At 33.6% G+C, this 21,216-nt stretch overlaps 2 protein-coding genes across 4 annotated transcripts; one reads left to right on the top strand and one right to left on the bottom strand.

Moving 5' to 3' along the window:
- The first annotated feature begins 3,395 nt into the window (after nucleotides 1–3,395).
- LOC111777875 (phosphoglucan phosphatase DSP4, amyloplastic-like) lies at nucleotides 3,396–10,183 on the top strand. The gene is made up of 14 exons (XM_023657608.1): nucleotides 3,396–3,610; nucleotides 3,713–3,782; nucleotides 3,884–3,928; nucleotides 4,414–4,531; nucleotides 4,845–4,921; nucleotides 5,008–5,084; nucleotides 5,259–5,339; nucleotides 6,036–6,168; nucleotides 7,290–7,349; nucleotides 8,031–8,087; nucleotides 8,245–8,340; nucleotides 9,396–9,455; nucleotides 9,608–9,715; nucleotides 9,812–10,183. The coding sequence occupies exons 1-14, from the start codon at nucleotides 3,585–3,587 to the stop codon at nucleotides 9,944–9,946; spliced, it is 1,143 nt and encodes a 380-aa protein (XP_023513376.1). The 5' UTR covers nucleotides 3,396–3,584; the 3' UTR covers nucleotides 9,947–10,183.
- A 624-nt stretch (nucleotides 10,184–10,807) lies between these two features.
- LOC111809035 lies at nucleotides 10,808–20,183 on the bottom strand. 3 transcript variants are annotated; one of them, XM_023695366.1, is made up of 15 exons: nucleotides 19,644–20,183; nucleotides 18,334–18,420; nucleotides 18,026–18,126; nucleotides 17,821–17,871; nucleotides 17,058–17,229; nucleotides 16,591–16,908; nucleotides 14,713–14,916; nucleotides 14,131–14,634; nucleotides 13,834–14,040; nucleotides 13,246–13,434; nucleotides 12,681–12,850; nucleotides 12,075–12,230; nucleotides 11,842–11,923; nucleotides 11,105–11,538; nucleotides 10,808–11,009 (listed from the first exon to the last, which is right to left on the bottom strand). In XM_023695366.1, exons 1-14 carry the CDS (start codon nucleotides 20,094–20,096, stop codon nucleotides 11,140–11,142), a joined length of 3,093 nt encoding a protein of 1,030 aa, XP_023551134.1. In that variant the 5' UTR covers nucleotides 20,097–20,183; the 3' UTR covers nucleotides 10,808–11,009; nucleotides 11,105–11,139. The 3 variants fall into 3 exon arrangements, with proteins under 3 accessions (XP_023551134.1, XP_023551126.1, XP_023551142.1); XM_023695358.1 differs by having other exon boundaries at nucleotides 10,808–11,006; XM_023695374.1 differs by having other exon boundaries at nucleotides 10,808–11,003.
- Between the last annotated feature and the right edge of the window lie 1,033 nt (nucleotides 20,184–21,216).

Here is a 21,216-nt window from a genome sequence, read left to right as displayed (position 1 = left end):
ATTAACATTAAAAAATATTTTTTTTTACAAAAAAATAAATTAGTAATAATTTTATATTAAAAAAAATTAGTATTAAGCTAAAAATAGATTTATAGTTCTAAGTTAGATGAAAAATAAATTTATAAATTATAAATTTAAATTCTCCCAATTTACTTCATAATATAATTACAGAAATTGTACAATTATGAATTAAGGTACAATTTACATGCTCGATAAGTTTTGTGAAATAAACTTTAATGTGTTGATTTGATTGAGGAAAATTCATAATTTGAATTTTAGTTTTTAAAATTAAATATAAATTCCCTTCAAAAGCAAGCCGTGGAATGGATGCTTTGTTGGAAAATTCAAATCATAATCGCTTGTCCCTTTTATTTATTTTGTTCCAAATTTAATTAATTATATATACACTTTATTTCATTTTAATATCTTCAAGTATATTATTTTCATTGTTTAATTTTATTAAAATAAAAAAGATAATAGTAAGTGAAAATAATCACCAAAATTATTTTTAAAAATAAAATATTAAAAAATATAAAATAAGAAAGAAAATACAAATGTTGAAAATTATTTATTATTTTCAGCCGTCAAAGTCATTATTATTGCGACATTTGCAAGTGGTTTTTCTGGTAAAGTGTTGCTTAGTCAGAAATTGTAGCAATTAAAATATTATTATCTAAAATGGCTCAAAGTATTGCTTAAATATGATTTATTTGACACCCAAAACAATTTTATGCTAGAAAATTAAGCAAATTAAAATGATTTTAAAAATTTGATGCTTCCTTTTATGAAAAAATAATAGGCTCTCGCGTCACGTATCGTACATTTTGTAAGTTGTAACTTTTTTTTNTTTTTTTTTTTTTTTTTTTTTTTTTTTTTTTTTTTTTTTTTTTTTTTTTTTTTTTTGTTAATTATTGATATATTAATTAATATAATTTATATTAAGTATAAAATACATGATAAAATATGAATTAATATACCTGATATCAATTAATTAATTAATTGTTTATTAGTTAGTTAAGGGAAGCTTCCGTCCCACATTTCAAACTTTAAAAAATGATATTCGAATCGGTAAGTCTGGTATTCATATATTTTTATTTTTTAGTTGAAATTGATTGATGACGATGCTTTTACACGCACTCCGAAAGGAAAGGATAAGGTAGCCTACGTTGACTTGACTTGAACTCCAGTCGGTCAATTTTGGCCGTCTCGCCTTCTTTAGTTGATATGTTGGTCGACACGCCATCCTTTCTTTGATGATCGTCGAGGAAATGAAAATTACTAATTTTTAAAAGAATTATAAGTATTTTTAAAATAAAGAAAGGAATTTCGAGATATTTTCTATATTATTGTATTTTATTTTTAAAGAACAACACTATGAAATGGCAAGGGATCGATTGATTACGACAAATTGCAATAAATAAGCTTTTGTCACTTTCACATGGCGGGAGCGTGTCTTTGTCGTGATTAGGGCGGCTGGAAATTTGAAATCCAACGGCTGGAATTTGATTTGGTTCGGTTTTGTCCCGTTTCCGTTGTATTTGCGGTGGCAGATTCAAAGAAAAAGCTCACCACGTCACGTGACAGCGGAAGATTCAAAGATTAAAGCCGAAAAAGGAACCAAAACAGCTGCAACTCCAACTTGTGTTCCAAATATATATATATATATATATATATCCACAAATAAGATTAAGAAAATCTCTGCCATTTATATATATAAATATATATCCACATTATTTTTTAAAAGAATTTGTGTTTTTGTTAAAAAAAAAAAAACAAACAAAAATTAATTATTGCCTTCTTGTAAAGTTGATAGGTTTTAATCCTAAGCTTAAAAAATATTATAGTTTTTATGACTAAGTTTCTAATTAAATATTATTTAAAAAATAAATAAATTTATAATTATAAAAGTTAAGATAATTGTCTTTACTACGAGAGATTTTTATTCCATAATTAATGTTTAATTTTATTTGCACTAAATACCCACAATATTTTTCGGTAGGATACAATACGTTTTTGCTTCGTGGCAGTTAATTAGTGTTTAGGACGTGATAACTACGATGTCTTGTTGGCGCTAACTCAATTCATATAAAAGAGATTTGATTCTTTTCGAGGCGATAATAGTTCAAAATGTGACTTTTTTTTTTTCAATTATTAGTTTTTTTTTTTTTTTTAATTTGTTAATTTAAAACTCTTTCCTAAGGAGATCATCCTTTATTTTTCTTTGCTTCTTTCATTTTGTTGGGTGGATGGTTTTTTTTAAATATTATTCTTAATCAAAATTAAAATATATTATTATATGTTTTAATAAGTTTAACTACACTCGAGAGATTCAAGTAAATAGAAAATAGTTTGAGATTTAACTATTTTTTTAAATAATTTATTACTAACAGCGTGGACGTTTCATGGGCCTCCACATGGGCTTTTTCGCTTGCTCTTATTTTTTCAAATAGGCCCAATGGGCTTCTCGAATATGCATAATATATTTTTATTAGAGATTTTTAAAACACGACCGAGATTTTTTCGAGACAATACCACTTATTTTTTATAGATGAAAGTCTCACATCGACTAATTTAGAGAATGATAAATGAATTTAGAATCAAATAATTCTATCTCTATTAATTTGACGCATTTTGAGAAGTACAAAGCAAAACCATGACAGCTTACACTCTCATAATGGACAATATTATAGCATTATGGAGAGAGGACAATATCATAGAATTGCATTGTGGAGAGAGTCGTGTTCATCGATATTCCTTTGTCATCTCTATTTGTATGTGACGATTCATGGTTTTGTCGAATTTTTAGGGGGTGATTTAAATTTTTGGATTTTGTTAGATTAAGACTTTGTCGATCCAATTCTATTTTCAAATTCGAGATAACTTCAAATAAATTGACTATTTAAATATTTAAAAATGTATTTATTTTTTAAAATAAAATAGAAATTCATTTATTTATTTAAGACTACGATATTAAGAGATATAGAGATAAAAAGTGATGAAGTTTTTAGAGTTCGATAAATAATAATAATAATAAAAAGAATTAAGAGGATTGATAAATAATAATAAGAATAAAAGAATTAATAGGGCACTGAAGAAGTGAAAAGTAAAAAAAGAACGAGTGTTAGGTGAAGTAGTGATTTTTGTTTATATACTATGGTAATGACGTACATATATTTTATTAGAAATATTAATTAAAATTTAAGAGTTATTTAAAATAAATTCCAAACGATTTACCTAGAATTAAAAAAAGAAAAAGAAGAGGAAAAAGAAAGAGAAACAAAAGCAATTTTTAAAATAGAAAGGTATTTTAATTTAATTAAAAAAAGAAAAAGTAACAAGAAAACCGAATGCATATAAATTGCCATTTTAATTTCAACAGGCTATAAATATCATCTCAAAAGATCTCAGTTAAGGGAAGAATATCAATCACGGGAAGGCACATCCTCTGAGATTCACAGGAACGTGATCGAGAGTGTGCTGTGAAAGTACGTTAAAGTGAACCAAGGCATCGATCGAAGTCCGTCTGTGTAAGAGAGCTCTGCCAATTTGCTTCATCGCGCAGCGGAGAACGATCGCGATTCGTCATGAACTGTCTTCAAAACCTTTCAATGTCTGTTCTGAAGTGAAATAATCATCTACTTCCGATTCCTTCTGGTTCCATTAATTTCATTAAAATCTTTTCTTACAGTCTTATTTTCTCTCCGAGTTTCAGATCATCATCTTTGCCGTTCCAGAGCTTCAAATGCCGACAGAGAAAGCCTGAATTCCAGCTCCGGAATCTGGTACTCCGTTCGCGCCACATTATAATTTTTCAGTTTATATATTCAGCCTCTCTGTGTTCTTTGTGTATCGAACGGTAAACAGATCGTTTCGCTTGATACAGGTGATAAGGAACTTTGCGGATCTACACCGACGTTTTACCGTGAAGGTAGCTACTCAGAACTTGTGATTATAAGAATTTATAAACGATTGTTTTAATACGATCGATTTGTTAGTTTCACGTGAGTGATTGTTTTCTTCAATCAATTTTCTGATTGAATTTTAGCTCCGTTTGAGGCGTAGTAGAATTGTGAATTTTTATATATTGCTATCGTATCTCAATTTTGGAAGTGTGGCAAGTCTTACAGCAAATATGTCTGTTCATTCATCTGTAAACGATTGTTTAAATATGATCGATTTGTTAGTTTCACGTGAGTGATTGTTTTCTTCAATCAGTTTTCTGATCGAAATTTTAGCTCTGTTTGAGGCGTAGTACAATCGTGAATTTTTATATATTGCTATCATATCTCAATTTCGGAAGTGTAGCAAGTCTTACAGCAAATATGTCTGTTCATTCATCTGTAGTTTTGGTTGTTTTACGTCACTGGTCTCTATAAACAATAAATATTTGAAATCATGACTTGTTGTCTATAGGCAGTATCTGGCTCTACATCAAGTGCCGAAATGAGTGGAGCTGAAGTTGATGATCCCGAGGCAGAGGAGGAAAAATCTGAAATATATAGCCATAACATGACAGAAGCTATGGGGGCTGGTAAGAGCCATGATCCTACGACTCCACTTTGAACTGGAAAATACCTGGCTACTGTGAACATTTCATAAATAAATTTATTCAGATTCCAGACATGTTTAATTCGAAAGTAACTCAAAATTTATTACCACTTGAGAGAAAAAATTGATTTTCTATTATGTGCTGCTTCAAATTTGAATTCAGTGGTGAATGTTTGCTGCTAATTGATCAAATATGCCAGTGTTTTTGTGACCATGAAGCTAGAGCTTAGAGTGCATGTTGCTAAGTCCTTATTCTTTAATTGTCTAATCTGATTCCTTTTGCTTTTATGATATAGTATTGACATATAGACATGAGCTGGGAATGAACTACAACTTCATTCGTCCAGATTTAATTGTAGGATCGTGCCTACAGGTGATAATTGTTTTTGACATTTTTCATCTGGTACATTTTTATGCTCTAACTCCCTTACAATTTCATTCTAATCCTACTTATATCAGACTCCAGAGGATGTTGACAAGCTTCGCAGCATTGGAGTAAAAACAATTTTCTGCTTGCAGCAAGACCCTGATTTGGAGTATCCAAATTTCATTTCTGTAAATATTTTCCTAAATGTTTCACTTTAAAAAAGTTCATTGAAATTATTTTTTTTCTTCTAAATAATTACTATTTGAGAAATTCCAATATTCCACAAAAGTATATTTTCATCAATAAAGTCAAAACTGCTGAATTCCTTCACTGCGTTGGAAAGATATTTTGGGGTTGACATTGGTGCTATAATAGCATATACAAAGACGTTTGATGATATTGAACATTTGCGAGCTCAGATAAGGTTAGTAGGTGGTTGTTATCTTGACCTATAATGTTCTGTGCTTTGACGGAAAGCTATAAATCTGTAAAGCACATGACTGCAATTTTGAGCTCTTGCAAGAGGAATTACTAGAGCTGATGCAACATTATGTTGATAAAGCATTTGAAAAAGTTGAGTATAGCAACAGGCAGTTATATTTATATATTTGGAGACTACAAAATTTTTGTTTGATCATTTGAACTATAGATTAATTATTTTCAATTTTTTTCGCTAACATGTTAGTGGATACAGATTTTCATATACTTTTCTGTTCCCTCATTTACCACCATAGACCTATACAATCTAAAGTATTTCTTGCTTCATCCTTGATCTCCTCTGTTAAGCAATTTCTAGCGTAGGTTTCCAATTAACTTATCTCAAAGTCCAAATCATTTCCTCATCTAGCCTGAAAAATTCTCATACATCCTTTCATCGACCTCTCGGTCTGGCTTGAACTTTATCTTAATTAATTGAAAGAAATATTAAATTCGGATCTACTTAGTACACTTGTGGAGAATTCATATCTTTAATGACTCAGTGTTTGAACCGTTTCTACCTTATTTATTATGCCAATCAAATTTATTCATACACTCAACCTCATGCAAACAAGAGAATTATATTTTTAATTATGTGAGGATTTTGCTTTCTACAACAGCCAACTAAGGTTTGATGCAACAGGGATTTTGATGCATTCGACCTACGGCTAAGGTTACCAGCTGTTGTAAGTAAATTGCATAAAGCCATAAACCGAAATGGTGGAGTGGCTTACATACATTGCACTGCTGGACTTGGAAGAGCTCCTGCTGTTGCGGTATGCGCATAAGCTTGCTTGTAGAAATAAATTGCACTGCTGTACAAATTATTTGTTTGGAATATTATGATTTTAATTGAGCATAATAGGGCACGAAAAATAGAATCTCTCCTGAAAAAGGTTGTCTTGGTTTTGTGTGCTGTTTCATACCCTGCTCCATTTAAGTTTTTTTGTATTGATAAACGTAATTGTGCAGTTATTTTTGTCCTTACTTTTTATTGATTTCTTCAGCCCCCATTTTGTCCGTCTCCTTCTTCATCATGTTAATATTTTGGCTATTGTCTGATATTACAACAAATTTTCTTTTAATTCCTAAGGATGTATTCTGCTGGGTAACTGGATACATGCCTTAAGGCTTGAAATAAATTTCTGTGCTTTTGTTTGAGATGTTTGAGATTCAGCTCCAGTTAGAGTGTTAATCTTTGGTTGATAGTTCTTAAACAACATCCAATGCACTTTTTTCTGTTCCCTTTATTTTCATCAAAAAATAATTGTAAGGTTAATGTAGGATTATGAACAGTGATCACATCTGCTCCAACAGTTTTAGTTTTGTGTACTAAGTACATTTGTTTTCTTTGCTTTGCCAACTATTGTTTTTTTTACGATGATGAAAAATTAAGTTCAGATTAATATCCAAAATATTACAAGCAAATATTTCTGAGGTTGCTGTCATATGAAAACGGTTATGAACATCACATTTTAATCTGAATGTCCATGTAAAGTTAGGATTGTGAATCTGTTCATGTTGAAATGTATTTGGAATGTATTTGTATTTGTAGTTGTATGTTAAGGTAGGATTGCAAGTTGAGTAATTGTAATTTTTACAATACTTGATAGAGATTATTATCCTGCCTTACAAAATAAACAACTGTAACCTTGTATATGGAAATTATTTTTGGCCATATTAATGAAGTCCAGTAGCATTACAAATATCCATGTACTCTTACCCCCAGAGGAATTTGAGATCCTATGGGTTCTTGAGAATTTCAATTTTTCATGACCATTCAGTGGATTTTTTAAAACCTTATATCCATCTTAGTTCATTTCTAGCACAATCTTAATTATTGATAATTATGTTGATTAACTTCTTACCAACTTTTAAAATATCTTATGAACTACAGATGGCATACATGTTCTGGGTTCAAGGCTACACACTCAATGAGGCTTTAGAATTACTGCTGGTAATATCCATTATACTCATTTAGTGCAGCAGTATGAAAATCTTCTATTGGTTTGATTTACTCTGCGTGTTCCTATTATTATCTATTTGAATTGGAAAAATAGGACTCCAGAAATATTCTTTACATTATTAAAAAAAAAAAAAAATCAGAAAAGCCGAGTTCTGACTGAGAAAATTGAATGATTACAAAAAGTGTCTAGAAAGCACCTACCAAAAGGAGCCAAATAAAATCTGAACTAAATTATACAACTCTACTTTAGTTTGGAGTTGATAAATCTTTTTGGTTAACCATTGCACTAACCGAAGTGTCAACTAGTTTCTTGACTTGTAATCGTAGCTTCAACATGGGATGTTCCAAAAAAAAGACTTTTCTTTTTAAAGTTCTAATTTTTTAATATTGTACTATATAGTTAACAAATAATATTTGTAGCATTCTAATCCCAAATACTTCGGCTGTCCTTTTTCGTTGTCGTCCTCAGCATATCTTTTATAGTGTGAAGCGAAAACATTCTCCCATTTAAAGTATGGGTCCAACAGTCATTCTCATACTTTACTGAGTAGTGAATGCAATAGCTTATTAAATCAGTCATGATTTGTGACGTAGATTGTTGGGTGGAAAAGTACTGATATAAATTATCGGCTTCTAATGTTGCTGAATGTGCTTTGATTTGCTTTCTTGCAGAGCAAACGCTCATGCTTCCCAAAAATAGATGCTATTAAAAGTGCAACGGCCGATATTGTAAGTATTTATATTTTATGGTTTATTTGAATAACAGTTTTGGTCCCTTTTATTTTTATCCCCAAATCTGAAGTTGCATTGTTTGTTTAGTTGAGCTCAATGGGTTATTGCTTATAATGTGGTACAAAAGTGATTAACCGCTATATTTTACTTGAAGCTTTCAGGATTTAAAAACAAGCCTGTCACTTTATCATGGGAGAATCACCAATGCTCAACTGTAGAAGTATCTGGGCTTGATATTGGATGGGGCCAGGTAACAATTTTCTCTCTTTCTTCCCTTGCCATCCTCTTGATGCCTTATTAATTCCTTGAATGTTGATTTAGTTTTAGAAAACGGTGCACGTGTTACATATGTCCTATTCTTTAGTAGATTCCTCTTGATGCCTTATTAATTCCTTGAATGTTGATTTAGTTTTAGAAAACGGTGCACGTGTAACATATGTCCTATTCTTTAGTAGATTAGTAGATATTTTGATGCCTTAAACAATGTTTAGAAACTACCGACCCTTCACAATGGTATGATATCGTCCACTTTGAGCATAAGCTCTCGCGGCTTTACTTTTGGTTTTTCAAAAGACCTCGTACCAAGGGTGATGGTGTTCCTTATAAACCTACGGTCTTCCCCGTAATTAGTGAATTAGTGAATGTGAGACTACTTTCAATAATTTTGGACAAACATTCCCTAACTAGTAGGCATTTATGGCAGTAATAACTGCATCCCTGAGTAGGCATTTATGGCAGTAATAACTGCATCCCTGAGTAGGCATTTATGGCAGTAATAACTACATGTAACACTGAGAAGTCCTTTGAAGCTTGATGGGACTTCTAAATTTTACATTTTGATCCTTTCACTCTAGATAAGATAGAAATAACATGGCTGGTTTTAAACGAGAGTTTTTCCTTTCCTGCCGTTGGTGAATGGTAGTTCAGAAGCTGTCTATATCCTAGAAAGAATTTGGACATTTTTACCTGCGGATGGTGTAACATTGTGGAGTTATTTTGATAACTTGGTTCATGGTTGTGACTTATTACTCAAATTCAGTTTTTCCTTTAGTTATATTATTATATAAGCTTCATCTATGTTCTAAATTCTAATGTACTCTAGATCATGATATTTGTAAGTGTATGTTTAGGAATGGATGGTGTTAGAATGTTGATTGTGGCTGAACGATTCAGTATCTCGTGTATATTGCTCGATTTCGCAATCTAATTAGTTACGATAAGAAATATTTAGTGTATTCTCGATGAATTTTAGAATTATCAACAAATTTTACAAGTTAGATATTGTATGGACTTTTTTCTCTCCAGAGAATTCCATTAAAATTCGACAAGGAACGAGGTGCATGGATTCTCAATAAGGAACTGCCGGTATGACAATTATAATCAACCATTTCAATGTTGCATAAATTTTAAATTCTAATTAGATTATTTTTGCACATCAAATGTGAGTATGGAGATTTGAATCCTGACCTCGTGAATTTAAGAATTATGGCCGAATTTGTTTGATTTGGATTCAACAGGAAGGACGATACGAATACAAGTACATTATTGATGGTGTATGGACATGCAACGAAAACGAGCCGGTCACTCCACCCAACAAAGATGGCCACGTCAACAATTTCATTGAAGTACGATTTTAGATTATTCAATTTTATAAATAAAAAATTCGAACTTAAATTTTCCTCAGTAAAAAAAAAAATGTTATTTTTTTGTTGTTTGTTTAGGTGGTTGAAGATGAGGATCCAGGTAGTGATAGAACCATTCTTCGGGCAAGATTAACCGGAGATGAACCAGAACTCACGACCGAAGAAAGAAGCAAAATAATACAATTTCTAGAAGATTGCCCAGATGAAAATTGAATGAAGGTATGTTGCATGGCAAACGCTATCTAAGAAGATTGCGTTAATATTTTATTATGAGAATGTCATAAAGAAATATAATGCATGCAGTCTACTATAATAATAGTAGAGTAGTGTCAATAACGACCAAAAATGGATTTAGTACTGTTCCACTATCACTATGATTCGTCTCACAACATTAAGAATCATGTTATAAGACTTTACGGAAATAATATTTTATTAATGTTCTCTGGTTTTTCTTTCAAATTTCCATACTTTTATTTTGATCTCTAGATGTTCAATTGGTAAATTGGCTTAAAATATAATTTAATTTTCCTTATTTTTTATAGATCATTTAATAGTGTTATTTTACATTTTTTTTTCACTCTTTATCAAGTTGCTAATAATTTTAAAGCATGCAAAACAAGCTTTTAAAAGGCACCCTATAATTCCCTCCAACCTAATTTTTCTTACTCAGATCACTCCAAAAACAAAAATAACAAGAGTGTTTTTACCTATGACAATCTATAAAAATATTTCATCCTTATTTTCTGCACTTGGCTTCGTTAGTCTTCCTCAACATTAATTTTTATTTTTAATTCTTTTTAAACACTCAGCTTATTAGATTATTCCTTTACGTTAATATATTATAGACACAAGAAATGTATTTTATAATGTAGTAATTTTTTTCCAAAGATGTATTTTAATAAACACTCCTAAAAATTAACACTAATTCACTACATTTACTAAAATATAATTTAAGTTTTTTAATAATATATACGGAACAAACAAAAAAACTTAGTGAGATTTTTTACCTATGCGCCGTACGAACGAATTTTTTAAGATATGTAGTGAATAGAGACTCTAGATGTGTATCCCTCATTTCGTCAATTTCGCTAAGTTCTAAATTGAATGCAAAAAATGTTGATTACAGATATTATATACATCATCTAATTGCTAATTGCTAGACTCCACGTATTATGGAAAAGAGGTTGAAAGAAAGTGACGTACTTGAATTGACGATAGTCTTCTGTACTCGTAAAGCATCATCACCATTTCGATCTATCTTATCTACAATCTGCTGCTAACCGTTTGAAAGAAGAGAACCAAATATCTAGTCAATAAGAAAATCCCAATTTTCGATGAGAAGACAAAAATAAATAAATGAGTTAAACTTACCATTTGCTGCAAATAGACTATTAGTTTGTTGTCAGCTATTTTCCAAGTGGTTTTTGCTTGTGTTCATGATTACGGCGGTTGCCTGATTTTTTATGTCGGGGTTTTGTCCTCTTTTCAACTTTGTGCCTGTGCCTGTGCCTTTCTTTGCTTTTCCTTGCATACATCCCTTCCCAGAATACGTCTCCTGTTAATGGCCATAACCATTTGGTTCTCGGGTGATCGCCATCATCGGCAGCTTCGGCCAAGTCTGCATCCATGGCTTTCAATAATGTGATGTTGAAGAATTTGGACCACATGAAGTCCTGACGTTCTTCAAGGGGATGCTGCTCCACTAGCGAGCCTGAACGTGGGGTTAAATAAACCATTCTCCGCCCACTGTGGTACGCCCACACGTTTATCAGGATATCCAACAGCCGGCAATAACACTGCCTTCTCTGCCCATCAAAAACAGAAGACTAAAAAATTTTAAGAACCTAATAAAAAATCTTAAAGTGCATTTAGGAGAAACACTTAATAAATTTTCTTTTGCGGTGCTGATGTAATAAGTGTTTTATTTAAAATATATTTTTAGAAGGCATTTCAAACACATATTGGGAGTGGTTTTGGGACCATTTAATTAGTGTTTTTCCCAAAAATTTTGAAGTATTTAGGGAAGAATTGCGTTAACTCGAACATTATAAAGAAATTAATTTCACCATAGAAGTAATCTCCTCAAGGGAGAGAAGTAGGATATTTACCTCCAGTCCAGTGGAAGCCAGCAAACACTTGCTGCTATTGTCAAGCTTTCTGTTCACGGCATCTACGGAATCAACAAACATCCTGCAGCTCACATACGAAAATTTCAGTCACTATTCAAGCCAAAATTACATCCACAGTGGTGAGGGAGGAAATTTTGAAGAAGAACAAAAAAATAGAGGGAATGTGCGAAATAAATGGGGTTCTACTTCTGATATATATATAATGTGCTTACCGGGAAAACATTATGAACTCCACAAATGTAGGGGTTGGCATCACCCAGCTATGCAGATAAGACCAGAGACCGCCATCATTAGGCATTGGAGGAAGAGCTTCCGAATGTGATGGATGTAGTCCATACATCTGCCTAAAGGCATCTTTAAACGTAGAACTGGATGGATGTAATTTTAAGTGAGAACATGTTCAAATTGCATCTGTTTAATGTAAAATTCTAATGTATTATACTTTAGTTCTTCATTTCGTATTTGATGTTAATTAGTGATGATAAAGTTGGTTAACACGCACGACTTGGAAGTTGATGCAGAATCAATTAAACTCTCTCTATATTTCCAATCATAAAATACGAAGTACTGGGTCAACTTTCAATTAATATCAAAAGACTAAAGGGATGCATTCGTTAATGTCAATAGATTATCCATTTATGCCAATTGGAATGATGCTTTTGTTGTAAGCTCCTCTGATTTCTTTGGAATTCTTCTTTTTAAACCTTTCATACCCTTTAATGAGAATTATTTGTTTTTAAAAAAACAATGGAAGACTTGACCTATGAACATGGAACAACTAACTTATCATACAAGAATATGTTGAATGACTGATATACCTGCAATGTCCCCGATTGAAGATGTCACATGTGTGCCAAAAAGGACCATCAGCGCTGTCCGTGACTTCAGAATCCACGTCCATGTACGCCCAAAAGTAAATAACTTCCCCTCTAGTATTATTCTGAATTGCTTCTTCCAAGACCTTTCCAGCCTTTTTAGATAATGACTCCTGCTTTTTAACAGAAGAGGCTGATTACGAATCAGAGGAATAGAAGTAAATAAATAAATACATTAAAAAAAATCTACTTAGCAGCATAGATATATTATAGCATAGAGCTTAAAACCCGTTCATTACACCTGGAGGCCAGTGGTTTAATAAAGCCTAAGATTGTTACATAAGAAGATATAGTCTCAAAATCTTTGACTACCAGATTCCAGATGGTTATGAAAATCTTTCATTTGCAAACCAAATAGATTGGGCGGCCGTTAAGAAAAGGGGGTAAAGGTATTCCTTGTCTAAACTAGAACCTCCAAAAATTTCTATCCACCATTTACATTTCTCTTGAAGCCTTACAGCCTAATAGTACAACTAAGCAAGAAAGAATGTTAGCAAGTACGGATTACCTTCCTACCGTCAGCTTGCCACGATTGGAAACCAATCCAAGGTCTTCTGTGAATTGTATCAATCTCATTTGCAACAGCAAACATTCCTCCCATCTCACAAAGAATGTCCTGATAGAATCTGTCTTCCAAAAGAGGAAGACGCTTGGGAGCATTGACATCATCTGATTCCAACCTCAGTGCTCTCGAAGACTGTAGGGTACAATGTAAATTACAAGCAATAAAGAATGTAAAATGAGTATCTTGGAAGCAAGGAATACATCCACATTTAAGAATAACAAGTTCAAAAAGTTAAAAAATGGGCCAAGATCGAGTTTAATGTTTGACACCATAAAATTCACAAGTTTTAAATTCAACAATCTAGTTGATGTTTTTTTAAGGAAGCGATGGCTGGATATGTAGCAAAACTATCTTCTCTTATACATGTTTAACATTCAAGACTGAGGATCTAGCAAGAGTGCACGATTGATGGACTAAAATCTTACTTGCATTTTCGAATGAATGACACAGAAGATAATAACAAAGAAAAGTGAGACAAAATAAAACAAACAGAAAAATATCAGCAGATAGTTTTGGATGGAAGAAGCTCACAAGACTAAGTCCACGAAACATAGAACCATGATGCAAAAATGACCAAGCTCCAGGTCCGCTGTATATCTCATAAATGCATACTGCTTGCCCTGCCCTTTCGAGATCTTCCTCGTCATTCTCATTTTCAAGCTTCATCTTTTCGGACTTCCGTGCGCTACGATATATTTTTTCCCATGAACCTAATATTCTTTCTGTTCTTTCTTGAAGCTACATAACAAATCACATATGGCCTCGCTCTCAGGAAAGTGAGTGACATAAAAATTGCAGACAAGCCATAATGGAAAAATAACAACATACCTCCTCCATTTCCACTCTGTCATATTCTTCAGTACGATCTATTTCCCCGATAATATCCCAATCTTGTTGAGTTGGGATATCATGCACCAAAATCTCCTTTCTAGGACTGGAGATGTTCAAGGGACTAACAAGGTCAGAGAACTCCTCTTCGAGTTTAATCACCACACTAGATTTCTTTTTAACATTCTTATCGCGTTGCTCATTGGAAGATCCCTGTATTATTTCCTTCCAAAAGAGATCCCATTCCCACGCTGCTTCTGGAAGCTGGGTAATGGAACCTGGCAGTATAACGTCTGATGGGAAATTGAGGACTTCCTCCAACAGATTTGCATATCCAGTAATGCACTCTAAAGCAAGAAGATTTTTGGCAAGTAATTTTCCAGATGAAGCAAGATTGTTAGCAATTCTAGCGAGCCTTCCATCAAAACAAAGATTAGAGAGAGCTCTTATCAAAGCATCTGAACTAAATTTAGTAACAAGTAATCCATGGACCCCCCCAACAACCTGCATGTTTCAAGACACTATTATTATATTTTTTCCTTTCTAGTGGAGGAAGAGGGGAGAGAAGTAGAATGAACTCACATATTGGTTAATAATGGGCATATCAGGTGCCACTATTGGGACTCCAAAGGTCATCGCCCGAATGAGCAAGGGAGGAAAATCTTGTACATTTTGGGAAGATTCATAAAGAACAATATCGGCCACGTACAAAATACCATTTACGTCTTGATCAAAGCTATAATGGCTTAAATAACCACGAGGAAGTCTTAAACGTGAAGCAGTTTCCTACATAAGTTGAACGATTAATCATTAATCCAAAGAAATACTGCAGAAAAAGTACTTATCTAGAGTCAGACCATATGCATAAGAAAAAGTACAAATAGAAACATTCGCCATTCATCCTTATCTAGAGTCAGACAAGTGCAACACTTGGTCTCGTTTAAAAGTATGCAGAAAATAAATCAAGAAAAGAAACAAGGTGGTGCATCCACCGACCGTTCCAACTCATACACAGCAGTCTTATCTTAAAGGTATTCATGTATTCATTGCATATAACAAGACAACGCCATTCTTTTGTACCTAGCCTACGTCCTGTCCACTTACTTTCTTCATTAGCAAAGTTTGGAAAACCAAAGATTACAAGTGACACCTATACCATTATTAGAATGTTCAAGCCCCTATAGACAAGGAATTTAAAACCCCGATAGTTAAGGCAGATCCTTGTACCATTCTTAGATCCCTATCATTAAAGCATATAAGTGACATACATGGAGAATGGAACCAGGAATCCACAGAAACTCCGAACTCCAAAAATCAACCTTCCCATTTCCACTACTTTCTAATCATATTAAACACAAAAATAATATTTTATGACTTCACCTTGTTTGATGTGTCGTTCATTTCCAGTCACTGTGAAATCAAATTACAAGAAAGTTGTAGTGGCCATACGATACAGAAGAAGTGATCCAAAAGTTTACTGCCTTTTTCTAAAGCTAGCATGTTGTTCTCAAACTTACTCAGTCTCAGATATTTCATGCAAGTATCAGCTGCTAATTACATGGGTAGTAGTATTTTATTTTAAGACCATCTTCTGTATCCTCCTATCTCAATAGCATTTATTCTCACTAGATATAAGCGTTGTCTTGCTATAGTATAAGAAACTTTACATGATACATCTAAACCAAACAAGGCCAAAGGAAAGGATCAAACTCCACAACAAGAATTAATAAAAGCTATTGTCAAACCCTCCTTCCTCTTCAATTCTAAATTTAAAAAAACGAACTATTATGCTATGAAGATGCAAGATTCTTCGGTTAAGTGACGGACCCATCCATTGGACGTCACAACTCCCAACCACCTAAGCAAGGGCAGGATAAACATCCTTTCTTTCAGCCATTTGAGATAATTGAGGAGGCAAAAAACATACATACGGCATATATCCACATAGACACTTGCCAAGCCAGAACTAACTCAATCCCCATCATGAATATAAATTTGAAGTTGGTTTTCTCCAAATGCTCATCCCATATGCTATTTGGAACTATCAGTCCATTACCATTATAATCATAATTTCTTAAGGTAATCTAATTCTTCCGCTTCAAGTTACATTCACCTTATAAATTTTCACTTAAGAAATATTGCAACAACTAAAACAGAAAATTTGTGGATTCAATTATTCATAGGATTTCTCTGTCGAGCTTAGTACAAAAATCGTACAGAGGTGAAGAACTTTGATTTAAATTTCCCAGCAAGAGTTGGAACAGAAGAAGATAAAATCCCATTTGCTAGTTATACTAAAATTTTAGGAAAATAAAACCTACTTCAATTCAATCAATATTTTCTCAATTTCACATATCCAATAATTACACACTATATAATTTGAGAAGGAGAAAGTAGCATTACGAGGCAAATTGGCACGCAAATAAAGCTAAAAATGTGACAAGCATAACAAAAGACTACCTGCAGAGCATCATTGCATCCGTCGGAGGAATTACCATACAAGAAAACAAATTTAAACGACCCTCTAGGATTCTTCCTCCTTGCAAATTCTGTTAGTAGAGGTCCCATGCGATACAATGCCGCAGCATATTCCGGTGATAGCTCATTATAGAAGGAATTTCCAACCACAAGAACTACGAAATCTTCTATACCAAATCCAAGTTTCTCTCCTAATTTAAACTTGAAGTGAGAGCTCTTATAAATTTCAGCAGTCCAAACGTCCACTGGTGATCCGTGGATCACATGAAAGTTTCCAGTGTCAAGCGCACTATATAGCATCTGATATAAAAGGAAATAAAAGATGAGCAGTTTCTAAGAGAAACGTCAATGTCTTTTTTACTTTTTTTATGGAAAGAAAAAGGTCAAAGTTGAGGCTAACCATGCGTCTAAAAGCCACATAATATAAACAGCCAAGTTCACGAACTTACAGGAAGAGCAAAATTGGGAAACACAATAACACTAGCTCTGCTAAAAGTACTTCTCCAATGAGAAACAAGATTCTCCCAGCCCTTGTCCTTGTACATTTTAAGACGCTTGGCTAGGATATCATCCTGAATGATCCATATAAGTGGTATTGAACAAAAAGGTTCCTGCATAATGCTGCATACATGAAAACTCATTAGTTATATACCATGAAAAGGGGAAAAAAGTCTCAAATCTCTTCACATCAACCGTACTAAAGGAAAGGTCCCTCCAATCATTCACCAGGAAAATGCATTTAGATATTCATAATTCTGTATCAACATTCTCCAAACAAATTTGCTATCATTAATACTATAGTAGTCTAATTTCAACATCTTCCAGAAAAATGCAATTCTCATTGCATCAGTTTTTACAATTTGAAATAAAAGAAAAAAATATTAACAAGATAACTGTGTTCGTAAACATTAATAGTAAGAAGTTCATAACGTGCAAGGTTAACTGTATTTCTTTTACTTCACTGTATTTTAAATTGGAGGATTCCTTATTCTCCTATTTCGTAATTATCTTTACATATTAATATAATATTTTGTTAAAAAAGTGAAAAATAGAGTAAATATAATTATTCCACATTATTTAAAAAGTTTTCTGAAGTTGAGCAGTGATTATTTTCACCTACAAGCAGATAAAACATATGACTTACCGTGGCCTCAGACTCCAGAAAACTCCATCACTAACATTTTTTAAAAGATATAGTATCAATAAACCAACCTTGTAATAGCCTCCTTCCCTTCAAAAGAATCGACGATAATGCCTTCAAAACTGCAATGACAAAAGTTAACCATTCATGCAGTTCTGACTACTAACAGAGATCATTTTGTGCTCATACAGATAGGAAACAAGAACGGCATTAGTCTACTTTTATGTACGAATGCACAACCGATGTATGCGTGTGTATAGATATATATGCACTTACAGTAACCAATTGATCTGGCCAAACTGCTTTGGGCTTAAAAGGACAACCCGACCAAGTTTCAGCCACATTTGACGTGCTTCTCCATTGCCAACTGCAAAAATCTGAGCCTCTTCCATAAGAATATAATCATTTAAAAACTAACCAATAATATTACCCTTCAAGCATGAAGGTTTCAACGACACATCAATGCCCGATCTCACAGAATATGCCTAGAAAACCATGCATCGTGTGACTTCTTACACGGCTATTTCAGCAAATAAAAATCAATTATGCAATACGAGTAACAAAAGCAATGTCAAAGACCTCACCTCAAACACATATCCAAGCTCCCTCATGTTCTTCATTACAGTAATTAAGAACAAGGATAGTGAATCTTTCTCCATGTTTCTCAATATCTGATAATTTAGGCAACAAAAAAATTAGGAATAGTTTGTTCGTTTATAAAANGGGGGGGGGGGGGGGGGGGGGGGGGGGGGGGGATGTGGCTGCTCAAATAGCCGTGCATTTTAGGACTCTCGTACATTATCGAGTCTACACATGATGATACAACATTCACTAACACATTGTTATGTGCATCACGGCATATATAAACATGTAAAAGCTAGTAATAAGAGTTGCTGAGTATTAATACAACAAATTCTCAAAAGTAACCAAGATTCTGCATCGAAAAGAATGGAGTTTAACTTTAGAACTCAGAGTGACAGGAAAATTGGTAGTGGCTACTAAGCTCTAAAGCCAAGAATATTCGGTCACTATGACAGAATCTTACGGATCGTGAAAACTTAATAATGATCGCTGTAGGGAAAGCAATTAACCATCAGCATGAAGTCGACAGTGAAAAATTATTCAAGAGCAATACACTATGATATCCCGTCAGCTTACAATATTTCTTAGACGCCAAAACATGCTAATACCAAATTGATGATATTATTGGCATATGATCACAGTAGGTATAGTGGAGTAGGCTCATATCGGAATCCACTGTTCATTTCCATCAACTGTATCTATCTTGCCATTCGAAGTTCTTCCCCTAAAGTTTTTTCATCCCTAAAAGGTCTAAAGTAATGACTATAGATTCATAAAACATGATTTCATTTTTTACACAACTTTCCTGCCAAAAAAAACGTGATATAATATTTTTATCAGTAAAAATACAGTGTATACTCGTCTGTAGTTTTACAGTGACGCATAATCACTACCTCGAAAAGATACACGTTATTTTTCTTTAGGTGGTCGTAACTCCGGGCTTAGTCACTTCAAAAATCAAGACCATCCGTAATGCCATGGAGCTCAATCTAAAGTTGCTTGGAAGTTTTAAAACAGTGTGCACTGTACATTAGTCGTGTGAACGTTCAACTTCTGGTTGCTGACCTCTAGAGAGAAAGCAGGTGTTGCACTAATTCGTATAAACAATTTATTTCAGAAAGCGAAAAAACTAATCAACGCAATCTATTATTGCGCACCAGTGAAAATGGTTTGAGTTCATCTTCTAAGGCAGAAAGGCATTGAAATGGATGTTTGATGACGTAACTTAACTCATTGTCAGATAAGTTCGTTCGAGTGGCTAATTAAACCATAACTCGAGAAAGTAAGAACGAATAGAAACTTAACCACTCACCAGAGCAAGCCTCGGTTTCCGGAAACCAACATGATCCTCCGAGTGCAATCGATCAACCTCATTACCTTCAATAAACTTCCGAGGAATCCTCTGCGGCACGAACTTAAGTGTCCTCCCGGGCTTCAACTCTGCCTCACGCGGCCAAGCTTTCTTGCTCCTTTTCAAGAACACCGAAGTCATCGAACTCTCCAGAAACAACTGAAACATGAACATCGTGAACAAAACGAAGAACGCCAAAACGATGAACGATCTCCTTCTGAACGGAAACCACCCGTAGCGATCGCGCCGGTCGAGGTTTGATCGAAAACGGCAGACAGAGCGATCCGAGGACACATTGTCTTGCTCCTGATGCTGCTTGAGATTGCGCCTCGAAAGAGAGCGTTCTTTGGACGATAAGAAACCGAGATCACAAGCGCCGTCGTCAACAACCGGTGGAGATGAGTCCGGCACCATAAAGAATATTGTACGAAATCTTCTTCTCGATAAAAATGGCGGGAACCTATACTGGTTAGAGATGAGGAGAGTAGGAAGTTGAAGCTTGATTTTTAGAGGGAAAAGAGAGCGAGAGTAGAGCACCAAGTGGAGGGAAAGTGATTCGTTTCTTGTTTTCTTTTCTAGTTCGTTTTTTCGCCGTTCTGTTTCGCTTTTATACCCGCCTGGTAACCGGGAAAATTTCTGTTTTGAAGTCCAAGAATTTCCCTTCTATCAAAATTAATAAATTAATTAATAAAAAAAAAAAAAAACAGAAATTTCTTTCGTGATCCCCAAGTCCTAATTCAGTTAACGGGATATTCGACGGTTATCGATATTATATATATAATCGTTTTCTGGAAAATGTCTTCGGATTTAAATCTAAAATAAATAAAACAGAAGGAGATTTAATTTATTACTTTTTATTTATATACTCCACTTGTATAGTTTAATTGATAGACGTCTTTTATTATGAAGCTAAAGGCGAACATAACGAGCTAAAGATAGTATTAATTAGTAAAGTGCTTAGATAGTGTGCCAGCTAGAACCATAGGCTTCTAAAGAGTGAATTGTGAGAGGCACTGGGTGGTGTGTTAGAGAGTACGAAGGGCTCCTAAAGAATGGATTGTGAGATTTCACGGGGAGTGTAAAACAAAAGATTCTTGTATGAAAACTTCTCTGTAATAAGCGCGTTTTTTAAAACTGTGAAATTGACAGTGACAGTAATAGCCTAAAGGGGATATACAAATCTTTTCAGGATTTCATACACAAATTTCGTAAGACATATAGATACGTGTTCTCTTGATAACGTGACCCGAAAGGATTTGAAAATGCAATATTTTGAGCATACCCGGTGGGTTCCTTCTCGTGATGCGACAGGAAAAAGGAACGATAACTAACGTCGTATCATCTCTGCGCGCTGAGAAGCACTTTCTATTAACTATTAGGTATTGAATCCAATATGTGAATGACGTGTTCATCGTGTCGTACGAAAATTCGATTTTTTTTATATTTTATTTAAAGCGCAAATTTCGTGGGCTTGAGTTTTCTGACTCTATATGGGCCTTATGTGAAAGTAAGCCCAAAACGAAAATGAACACAT

The sequence above is a fragment of the Cucurbita pepo genome, chromosome LG01 (assembly GCF_002806865.2).
Source record: "Cucurbita pepo subsp. pepo cultivar mu-cu-16 chromosome LG01, ASM280686v2, whole genome shotgun sequence".
Classification (NCBI taxonomy): Eukaryota; Viridiplantae; Streptophyta; class Magnoliopsida; order Cucurbitales; family Cucurbitaceae; genus Cucurbita; species Cucurbita pepo.
This window is presented reverse-complemented; position numbering and strand designations above follow the sequence as displayed.

Excerpts from the sequence above, each read along its gene's own strand:
- LOC111777875 (XM_023657608.1), top strand. The coding sequence starts at position 3,585 with ATGAACTGTCTTCAAAACCTTTCAAT. Across the intron at positions 4,922-5,007 it reads TTGTAGGATCGTGCCTACAG|ACTCCAGAGGATGTTGACAA; the intron begins GTGATAATTGTT and ends TACTTATATCAG. Across the intron at positions 9,716-9,811 it reads ACGTCAACAATTTCATTGAA|GTGGTTGAAGATGAGGATCC; the intron begins GTACGATTTTAG and ends TTGTTTGTTTAG.
- LOC111809035 (XM_023695366.1), bottom strand. The coding sequence starts at position 20,096 with ATGGTGCCGGACTCATCTCCACCGGTTGTTGACGACGGCGCTTGTGAT. Across the intron at positions 18,127-18,333 it reads AGCTTGGATATGTGTTTGAG|ATTTTTGCAGTTGGCAATGG; the intron begins GTGAGGTCTTTG and ends GAAGAGGCTCAG. Across the intron at positions 17,230-17,820 it reads GGGAAGGAGGCTATTACAAG|CATTATGCAGGAACCTTTTT; the intron begins GTTGGTTTATTG and ends TCATGTATGCAG.